Source organism: Alosa alosa, chromosome 4 (genome assembly GCF_017589495.1).
Source record: "Alosa alosa isolate M-15738 ecotype Scorff River chromosome 4, AALO_Geno_1.1, whole genome shotgun sequence".
NCBI classification, from domain to species: domain Eukaryota; kingdom Metazoa; phylum Chordata; class Actinopteri; order Clupeiformes; family Clupeidae; genus Alosa; species Alosa alosa.
In genome coordinates this window covers 30,777,440-30,789,059 of record NC_063192.1, presented here as the reverse complement: position 1 = coordinate 30,789,059, position 11,620 = coordinate 30,777,440, and the positions used below count along the sequence as shown (strand labels likewise).

The 11,620-nt window shown below is 39.4% G+C and overlaps 1 protein-coding gene across 1 annotated transcript; it reads right to left on the bottom strand.

The window, feature by feature from the left end:
* Positions 1-718: 718 nt before the first annotated feature.
* pip4k2ca (phosphatidylinositol-5-phosphate 4-kinase, type II, gamma a) lies at positions 719-8,910 on the bottom strand. The gene is made up of 11 exons (XM_048241972.1): positions 8,805-8,910; positions 8,395-8,619; positions 7,649-7,746; positions 6,911-7,007; positions 6,464-6,613; positions 4,764-4,910; positions 3,794-3,832; positions 3,530-3,643; positions 2,318-2,582; positions 2,068-2,171; positions 719-1,755 (listed from the first exon to the last, which is right to left on the bottom strand). The coding sequence occupies exons 2-11, from the start codon at positions 8,551-8,553 to the stop codon at positions 1,675-1,677; spliced, it is 1,254 nt and encodes a 417-aa protein (XP_048097929.1). The 5' UTR covers positions 8,554-8,619; positions 8,805-8,910; the 3' UTR covers positions 719-1,674.
* Positions 8,911-11,620: the final 2,710 nt, after the last annotated feature.

Sequence of the window (11,620 nt, the reverse complement as noted above, 5' to 3'; positions counted from 1 at the left end):
CATCATAAATACTGCCCATATGGTATTTGTGAAGTCTTAAGTCATTATGCTGACACCACATAAAACAGGACAATGGACAAAACAGGACAATGAAATAGGCTTTATTTACTTAACATCAGCAACAGGTTCAATATGCTGTAAGTAAACTGCTCTAGTTGAGAGGAAATACATCACCATACAGCTGCTTTACTGTAATGGGGAAGCAGGCAAGCTTACTTAATATCTTCCCTAATATATCAAAACAACTTACAGATGCACTTATTTTTGGAATACCTGATTGCACATATTTTTTGTGAGTGACATTATAATGTGTACGATTTTAACATTGCAATATGAACACCTCCAAGCAGACAACCCCTCACATCACCATGGGAAAAAATGGGGACTAACAACTTCATTGCAACACAACCCATATGCCATGATGAATGACATGTAAGAGTAATGTAGAAAATAATTTGGTTCCAATAAATAACACTAAATAATGCAATCACTATTAAGTGATAGAACTCTAAAATGGCTCCCAGAAGACAAGATTTACCATGGTTCTTCAGTTTGGCTCAACACAAATAAAGCATATTTTCAATGTCAGAATCATTGTGAAGAAAAATATCTTTGAGTATGTCCAGCACTGTGCTCTGAAATATATTCAAATTTAAGCACTGCAAGTATTTCAGGTTCAACCAATTATGTCATGTGTCTCTGAGGTGGAAATCGCAGAAATGTTCGCCCATTGGCATACAGGAACTGTAGACCACTATTGCAGGAGGGAAGATCAAGAGGAAACCTGCAAAGCATCCTGGGGCAGTTGTCTACGACACATGTCATGATATTGGCACTGTTGAGTTGCAAAGGAATGAGGTACATCTTAAAAATGGCAATTAAAAATGATGCAGAAAAGGTTATGGAAAAAAAAAAAACCTTTTGGTCCAAACACTGGTAACAAAATAAATACAATGCAATGAGGCATATTGTATGCCAGAGTTGATCAATATCAGCTATAAATTATTTCTTCAAAGCTATGTATTTATCTACTTTTTGTACCCTAGATCCTTGACAGCACTTAAGGAAAAAAAATAAACAATTTTTGTTGAACTATTCGGTTCTCTACTAGAATCATGGCAGACTCAGGAGAGCTTCAGGTTATCAGCAGCAGTTGAATACTGACTCGAAAAACTCCCAGAAACCACCAAAGGCATCTAGAGGTTGTATTTCGTATATTGTCTATGCTCGGTATCTGACGCACCCATGCACGACTCCTAAGACTCAAAGCTAGGTTAAATTACATTCTAGTGCAGCTCCAGAATACGCAGAGTAAAAACAGTTCAAACCACACTACAAGCCCTTTACTGTGCAGTGCACCTGACGATTACCTACTCTAGAATACCCTGCTATACTGTGGGCTCTACCTCTTCATCCCATGAACTCTATATGTACTACTAAAGCTCAGATATGAGGCTGATAGTAGGCCACTTCAGGTCCTGATTACAAAATCCTCCCTCTTTGCCCATGTGCAGCATGGGGAAACGATTGTGATGCCTCACCTTACTCTGCACCAGACATTGATATATTGTCATGTATACTGTATGAGTATGTATAAATGACCTAATTTTTAAAATCACTATTTAAATTATCTTATTCTGGTAAAGTACATGTACATCCAGTTGAACAGTGCCACTATGCAAAAATGTTAGTGATGAAGTCGCGGAATCTCTTTGCATACTGCTCTGGATGAACAGTAGATATTTCAGCACCAGCCTGAAACAGAGGATGAGCTCATATGTAAAACAAAGATTTGCAGAAAATTACACAAAGCATGCCATATAGATAAAAAGATTTGATCAATGTAATTGGATAATTTAATGTTTTTCATAAAACTTGGATTTTGTCATACAACCCTTTATTTCCCTCAAAAACATCCAGAAAATATATGTTAACTACTTTAGTAGGTGACAATTTCAACAGGCATTGTATGGATAAAATAGATATGTAGATTCTTTTTGAAGAAACTAAAATGAGTACATCCTTCCTAGCAACTAGCCTCTCCCTTCCTCTGAATCAATGACTTACCCCATGTTTTACAGTCTTTGCTGCATGTGCAGCTTTTTTCTTGGCGTCATACTGTGTCAACACATCGATTAAACCCATGAAGTACACCTCCTTCTGTGGTGCTCCTGGAAGCCAAGAGGAAATAGCACTTACCAGAACCGCTGAAACTCAGGGTTCATTACTTCTCCCACTCCTTTCATCACATTTGCTCATCTCAGTACAACAGGGAGCCATACACGCAAGACAGACACTGTTTATTCCACACACTTACCTGGGGCGCTTTTGACAGCATATACATCCACGTAGGGATCAAATTCGCCAGGGCCAAGGGGCTTGAAGGAGTTCATGTAGCCCGCAATGCCCTCAGGTGAGGTCCCATAGGAGCCGACCAGTGGTGCGGGCGCTAGGCCGTTGTCGGGATCGGCCTCGTCCTCACAGCCAGGCTCCTCGGCTTCTTCCTCGTCCCGCTCAGCCCGAGTCACATCATGGATGCCTAGGAGCAGACTATAGTCCATGATCTTCAGCCTCACCAGGAACTGGAACACATAGGGTCAAACAGCTAGTTTATAAGACATGGCATCATCCAGGACAATGACGGCTGTTCAATTCAATTCAAATAATCCAATAAACAATGCTTCTAAAAGGTTTTTTTTTTTACCTTTATAGTGTTTGAGAACTGACATCAAAGTAGGCAGCAGCTTGTTAGAAATTAAATCCTAGTGATTCACACTTCCTCTGTTACTGTTAAATTTTGTGAAATTAGAGTCTGCAGTTCCTTAAAGTCCTGACATTTGATAACTTTAATGTAAGGTCAGTAGTAAGAGATTAAAATAAATCTTTGTCTACTTCTCTTGAAACTGCTCTTCAGCAGGGGCGCGTTTCCCAAAACCATAGTTTCTAACTAAGTTAGTGAGGGGGGTGTATCCCTCAGTGAATCAGTATTGCAACAGGTTGCAATGCAATTTCCCATTGCCAACCAACTAAGTTGCTAACAGGTTAGCAACTATGGTTTTGGGAAACGCACCCCAGGTCAGTAGTAAGAGATTAAAATAAATCTTTGTCTACTTCTCTTGAAACTGCTCCTCTTGAAACTGCCGATGCTTCTGGTCAACATTTCCTTTTTATTCAAAAAGATGTTTGCTTACATTTACAGTTAAGTGGCAACTAAAAACTGATATAAGACAACCAAGGGGCAACAAGAAACTGTCTTGCAGGCCGGATTTGGCCCGTAGGGCCAGGTGTTTAAGACCAATGGTTTAGCATCTCATGTTTATCATAGCTAATAGCCTAGCACGTTGTTTTTGACACCTACACATTGTTTAATGCAGTTACCCTTCAGTAATGCAGAATAGTTACACTGAAGCTTCATGTACTTGGTTTTCTGAATACAATTGGATTGGAATTGACTGACTCATTGTCCACACTGTGCATCTCTCTGTATGGGGAGAAAGGAGGTGATGTAAAATGTGTGGTTATGTTTCACCTCTACGTCTCTGTTCAGTTTCTCCATGAAACTTTCTTTCTCTTCTTCATCCACGTAGACCTTCTGCATGTTGTTTCTGAAGTCTACATCTTTGTACGTGGGCAACTCTTTCACCTAAAAATTGAATACAAGAAGAACCATATTGCTTGGCAACACCAGTAGCTCTTTATAAGACTTTTAGATTTTTTTATATTGAAGTTGTACTGATACATCTCGTTCGTGTAGAAAGTTAGTAGATTATGCAGTTAGTTTTTTCTACCTTACCTTTTCTTTGTCACTTGCTTCTCGGGATACCAGAGAGCCCTGTGAATATCAGTCATGTATTGAATTTTCTATTCCTCCAACAGGCATACTCCGTCCACGTTAGAGAAAAAACACAGAGAACAATATCAGCACTAACTGATCATTATGTGCCCTCCTGTGGTCAAACCTTGTCAGTGCAACTGAACACTGACTAGGAGTTTCTAAAAATCACTATTGATCTTCACACAATACTAGTTCTCTTTCAAGCATTCATTTCAGGAGGAATGAGGGATTCACTGAGGGACACACCCCCTCACGAATTTCCCAAGAAGCAATATGACTTATAAGTTGCAAAGATGTTAACTTCATAACTTCATCAATCTTAAACCTCTTCTCACCCTCAGAGGCAGTGATGGCACCAGACCCAGCTGTGAGTGAACACCTACAAAGTGTCTAAAGCAACAGCTACAAAGCTTGCCATTCCATAATAACTCAACCTAACGGGCCACTTGTGGCATGTCAACTTCACCATGCACAGAAGTCTGGGATGACCCTGTCGGGGCCCACATTCACCCCCAAAGCAGACAACTTTCAATCCTCCACCACTGAGCTGTGCTTCAAAGCGGTGGCATCGTCTGTGGTATCCCTCAATGCTTTATCACTGCTGATGACCCACCATGCCAGATCTGTGTGGTCACAGGCCTGGTCTTACAGATGTTCAATTGCACGGTGCAAATCACCGGGAGAGCTATGGTCCTTATTATGGTCTACCAAGACAGCGTGCGTTGGTCAACATGTCCAGCCTCCAGGTTAATAACTGGTGTAGTGAAAAATGGCTTATGAGGAACACGACAGGGCAGGTCACCTAGCAAGGTACCTCACTCAAACCAGGAGAGAACCACACTTATGTGAGTAACCTATCCTACCCCCCCCTCCTCCTCACAATCTTTGGAGACCTTCATGCTAATGTGAAACAGTACTTGTAACTTACTTTCAAGTCGTACTTCCGGTGCACTAGGAGTCTGTGGCTGAACATGTTTCTCATGACGATCAGGTAGGAGTCTTCACTTTCCACACTTACACGGTACATGCCCAGGAACTGGGGTAGAAGGGTACTGCCATGGCATTTGACGATGTGCTGCAATGAAAAGTTCAGATCAAGGATCAAATGGAAGGGTCACATATATCACATATAATACCAAATACACAGTTTGAAAGTATGAGCATCCTGACGGAATAAATGGGCTCTTCTTTTGATTGGCCCAAATTAATGTAATCACTATCTAGATTCTAGGCATACATCTGACATGATGTATTATGACCAGATTCAGTATGGAAAAAGCAACATATTGCAATTTGATGTAGCATTTAACATGTAGCATTTAACATGTAGCATTTAACATGTAGCATTTAACACCAAGTAACTATTCTTTCACCATTCCAAAATCTAGGTTAAGACCATCTCTGGGACTGCCAAGTATCCCTGCACACATTCTCTTGTCCTACTTTGCCCAGAAACGACAGCAGACTGTAGTGCAGGTAGGTTACTCTTCAACAGGGTAACACAACCATGTGCTGTACTGCAAAACTGAATGCAGCGGTATGGTGGCCATTAGAACATATAACTGCCTTTAGGTACCTTTATACGGCTCTGGTATATACCACATCAAATATAGTAGAAACAATAAAGAAAAGAATGCTCGAATGGAATGCTGAAAGAATGCTTCTGACATTCCCTTTCAAATTAAAATAAATGACTGACTAGTGGACCAAATGCATGCTAAGTGAATCCCTCTGGACATGTAAAAGCACGGCATAATCAGGTGCCTGGCCTAGATAACAATCTGCTTGTTCAGCTAAAATCTAAACCTAACACCCCCCCCGCCTCTCTCTCTCTCTCTCACACACACAAACACTTTTCTCACTACCAGGCCATCTCTAAACAGACTGTACCTGACTCCTAATGGATAAGCACATACGGTTCTATTCTAAATGACTGCAGGGACCATTCAGAGGCCTTGAGAAGAGCACTCCTGCTGGTCCATCCATTGGCATTCTGAGGCCTTCATTAAGGCCTTTACTGTATGCCTTGCTGAGATCACTGAGCCCTCATCTACAGATAGCAGTAAACATTTGCTATAGAAGGTCATTGAAGGACTAGGATAGCAAATGGGCAGTAACAATCAGTAGTGAGTAATCTTGACCGATTGAAAAATACATACGTTATCACAACAAACTCTTCTGTATACTGATTCACAGCCAATATAATTGATACATGTTCTTAAAGATTACCGAATAGCCTACATACCCTATACTAGGGGTGCACAATTACTGCAATTGAAATATGAACCAATGTTAAGCATCAAATCACAAAACCTACAAATAAACGTGCAGTTAATCTTGTCACATGTTTTACTTATATGAATGTCATCCTCCTTGACTGTGCCACTTCTGATTGGTGAGCATACATATTACTTGATAAGCACATAACTTTTGATTGGTGAGCTTCACAGTCAATCAGGAGTGCTGTGCTACTTATCAATCATTGACATTAAAAAATCATATCACAAATTGCAATATCTGTCAGAAAAAACAATTTCATATTTTCCCCAAATTGTGCAGCCCTAACACACACACACACACACACACACACACTGAGCAAAATGGCTGAGTTTTGGAGCTTGGGAATACCTGATGGTATTCTGACAAGATGTTGTGAATATCAGCAACATCCTCACTGGAGATTTGCTTGACCACCAGTGTGCGGTCATATGAGGTCAGCAGTAGACCCTCTCCTTGACTTTCCCCTCCACGTACAGGCGGGCTACGTGCAAGAGAGACCTACAAAACAGAGTAGAAGTAAAAATGTGCTGGACAGTGGTAACTGAAAATCTTTTCAGACATTTTTTAGCTTGCTTTTTCTACACAGAGTGATGAATGTACAGTAAGGTTGTGCCATATTGTATTGGCCATAATATACTGGTAGAATAGAATTCCTCCTCATGATAAGAATTTAGCTCATGACATGTTTACATATACACGGAGCACCACAACATGATATAGCTGTAAGTCTATTTCGCACATGCTTAATGTACAGCCCATCAATTTGAATGCAAAGCCATGTGTACCCAATCATACCTGATAATCCAAATCCTCAATTCCAAAACGCTCTCTGAGGTTGCGGAACACTTGGGGACAGTATTCCTTGAACTTGAAATGTCCTGGGAGATTTTCTCTGAGTTAAAGATACATACAACTTATTTGTAAAACAAGGCAGGGAAAAAAAAAAAAAAAAACTTTCAGATGGCCTTCACTCCCCTTAAACCATCGTTTCCCAACCTTGAGGTCGCCTGAAATTCAAATGGGGTCAACTGAGATACTGGGTATCTTACAATTACAATTGACCAGTACATTACATTAAATTATACATTAAAAAAATATATATATATATTAAAACCCCTATGTAATCAGATCCTTCATTACAATCTGGCTACATAAAAATACGTTTGAAACTAAGTAGCAAAACAACCACATGCGCAAAGATAGCCATTTGGGGAAAATCAAAGTCCCACTCTCGACTGGGTGTTACAACAGATATGTTGTGAATGATTGGGGTCGCCAACATTTTGTGACATCAAAATATCTGCCAAAAAAGGTTGGAGCCCCTGCCTTAAACCCATCCCTTCTTTAGAGAGTTTTCATCCACCACAGGAATTTCACACATCTCTTACTAATTCTGAGGTGCCACTGCAAAACCAAAGGATTTGGGAGAGGAATTTCCTCTACCCAAGTTAAAAAGGAACCAGTTTTGTGCAAAACCAGTGATATACAATGCCTACTGCTTTCTTGATATAAATACCATAATGGCCTCATTACTTGTTGAAGAGGTGATTGTTGACTTTAATCTTAGTGTTGGCTTTGAAGTCATCGGGCAACAGCATGACAGGAATAGGTACCTGATTTAAATCATTAATCTGAAAAAGGGACGAGAGAGAGCAACTTAGATTACTTTTGCATCATACAAGGTTTGACGGCTGACAGGTGTGCTGTACTATTTGTACACATCATTCAACTCATTTGTATTCAGATGTTAAGTAGAGAAAACTAGTTATGGCAAAACGGTGGGTCACCCGAGTTAATAAGACACAGGGACAACACTTGAACAGATAGCAAGACCTTTCCTCACTGAATGATAGACCAAGGCCTGAATGGCAAGGTCAACAAACCATTACCATCTCTCGACATGCTGTTGGGCAACTTTACTAATACAACGATTACGATTAACAGTGCACGTTTAACGGAAGCTTGCTTTCTGGCAAGTCGTGCAACATGTACAGTTTACAATGCGCTGGCAATTCAATTGGGCAGATTCAACCAAATGATAGCTTGTTGAAACAACCAGTCTCAAGTTAGCTTAGCTAGCTAAATAACAAAGATAGGAACTGGAAGTATTGGATTTTTATCTCGCGCTTCTGGGTGCGCCTTCCGACAATAGGCCCACAACTAGTTTGCAAAATTAACAATAAAGTTTAGCTAGCAATGGTAGCTGGCTAGTTTAAACAAGAGATAGGGTAACGAAATTAGCTAGCTCGAAAGCTAAGCAAGTTTAACCAAGAACGTACCGAGTGGTTTACTCCCCACATGAAGACGCTAAGAACTGGGTCGCTCGCTCGAAATACTTTCACCTTCTGCTGCACGAAGTGTTTCTTTTTCGTCTTGGTTTTTGGGGCCAGCATGACCATTGGACTCGATGTGGCACCAGCGTTACCAAGGGACGCCATCACAAACCTGGCTTAAAAAGTTGAAATACTTTTCCTCTATTTGATCCCCGTCGGTCGTTTTGGTGCCTGACGATTAAAGGGCGGAGACTTAGACAAAACCCAAAAACTGTTCTAAAATGTGTCAGCATTAAGGTTAATATTTCACAGTCCGTAGCCCAATTGCCATCGTCATTGTCCACCACAGGAAAAATCCCCTTTACACAATATGACAGCTCAGTTCTCATAAGAATTTTACTGTCGTACTGGCTCACCTGGCTGTTCATCACGTGGTACAGATGGACAGGTGGAGAAATACAAATGCACATAAAACACGTGTCATGTGATGTACGGAAACTAGTCTAGGCCCATTCATATTGTAAACCTCCCATACGACTCAGTGTTGTGAGCGTGATTGAGAGGAATTCTTGGAGGGAAATTGCTTTCCTGAATTTCCCCTTGAAGATCAATAAAGTATCTATCTATCTATCTATCTATCTATCTATCTTTTCTGTAATACAAAAAAGAACATCGTCACTGTTGTAGGGCATTATCGAAATCGTGCTGACGTTTCTTTTAGGCAGTTTATGTTTATGGTGCTGACTGGACTACAAGAAGCTGCCTGTTGCGCAATGGTCTGTGGTTCTGAGAGGCCTACCACATTGCTTACTTACCTTTAATTAGAGGAAGAGCAGATGGCTAACAAACGTTCAGAAAAAGTCCTATTGGCAAATTTGAGGAAAGTCGGTAAAGGGGCTATTTCACACAATTTGAGGGTGCTGAATTCAAATATTTTGTTTACCAAGTTCAATTTTGAGTTAAGCTTGCTAATTAGCATAATTCACATACTTTTTGGTTTTGCCATCAGATATCATTGCAAAAAATAAGGAATTGCAAAAAATAAGGCATTAATAAACTCTTTATGTATCAGGTATGTTGTAGAACAGGACAGGAATTACCCCAATGACCCTCAAGTAGCAAATGAAAATAAGCTAAAATTAAAATATAAATTGAAATAATAGCTACAATTCAGTATGACATTTAGAAACAAAATAGATTCCTTGATAATAAATTGATAGAATTGTAGACTGCTTATTTTTCTGTAGAAAGTACTTTGTCACTAACTATTATGAACAGTTGTCACTCTTTACAGAGGATTTACACTGTATTTTTTTTTTACTGTAAAGGGCAACAGTGCTTGCCTAATTAAAACATCTCACTGGTGCTCTTTCCTATCATTCAAATTCCAGCCATGCAAAACAATGGAAGAGTGTGCATGTTTGAGGAGTGCTGAAGAGTGCTATGGGGATTGCATTATTTGCAAAAAAATTAGACAAGATTTCCTTTATAGTGCAACAAAAAGAAATACTCTCCAGTGCATCATTACTGCATATGATGCTGAAAGGGAAGTGGACTTAGGACAAATCCTCAGCTATGAACTGATTAATGTCCCTGTACTGTAGCTATTGCAGATAGCAATGGTTATTTGTGAAGTGGAAATAAGTCTATTCTCACTCAAGTGCTGTCTAGCAATGTCCAGTAGTGATCACTGCAAAAACTGCTCATTCAACACTGGTAATAGATGCTCAAGATCTACTTATGTCTTTAGGACACCCATCTGACTGCAGCACATTTAAGATGTATGCAGGAAAGTTTGTAAGAAACGTTTGTATTGTTATTTGGTATTTGTTATGTGGTAGCAAATAATGTTAACTATCAAAGAAATAGACCTAATGTATGTAGGAATGCACACAGATATTGCAACATATAATGGTGTAGGCCTATCTGATTAAGACCTGAGTGGTTGAAACATACATGTACTTATTAAATTACACTGGGAGCAAAGAAGACTATCTTCACTTTTTTCCCTTTGCAACTGTCAAAGAAATCCCATAAACAGGGGAAGGCCTAGGGTAGCCTACACCAGATGGCCTAAAGATTAGGCTCTTCTGCATACTGTAGCAATAAGTGATTTGCATGCAGTAATTTGAACACTGACCTTGATCTAGCCTATTTAGGCTATTTAAAGGTAATTTATTGCCAAAACACCACACAATATAAATGAGCTATAACAAACAATAAAGGACTTAATCACACACAAACTACTATTTTACTGACTACAAAAATAATAATTCTGTAGGAAGTTTAAAACCCAGAATTGACCAAAAGTGCACCAAATTCAACACAAATGACTCAATACACTTGGAGGAGGCCTGCATCCTTTCTTTTCCAGATATTTTAGGATTTGGATATCGTTTCTGTATCAAGTACCAGGATATTTATGGCAGGTATTGTATCGAAGTCATAATTTTGGTGTCGTGACAACACTATGCCAGAGCCACTCTGTATTCTAGATGTCAAGAAGGAGGCTCTACCACCAACAAGTGATGCTGTTCAATGGCATATTAGAAAAGCACATTATCAAGCTCTAGTATGGAGGCAAGCACACATACCAAATCCAGTGTTACTAGAAGTTAAATGGTTTTTACTTGTCGGTTGTTGCTGACGGTAGATGCAGTTCTGCATTAGGCTTATTCCCGCTATCTAAATTCATATGTACTGTAGGATATATTCTGAGTTGAAGGTTATCTGTGCAACTTGTTATTGTGATGAAATGCATTAAACACAACATGAGTGACTCACTATGTTAGCAATAAAAATATGGTGCTTTGATTAGAATTTCCGAGTGTATTACATGTTAACTGTAATCATGTTCCCATTAAATACATTAATAAATTATAGCATGGCTTCTTTAATGCTCAAACATGTATTTAGAGAACACTTTTATTTGGTTTTAGTGATTACATTTGAAATCAACCCAATTTAGGGAAAAATAAGCCAAAAAAAATTTGCTATTTTATGTTAAAATGTTGATTATTCGGCTTAGAACTCAGAATTGAGCTTGGTAAACAAAATATTCTGAATCAGCACCCTCAAATTAGGCAAGAAGGGTGGTTTACCAACTTTTCCTCAAATTTGCCGTCAGAAGTTCTCTTCTGTGAAGCTGCTCCCCCTCTAAACTAGATGTACCGCATAGCGGTACAAAATATGACCGCCGCTCAGTCCTGTACATCTGTTCCGCGAAAATAAA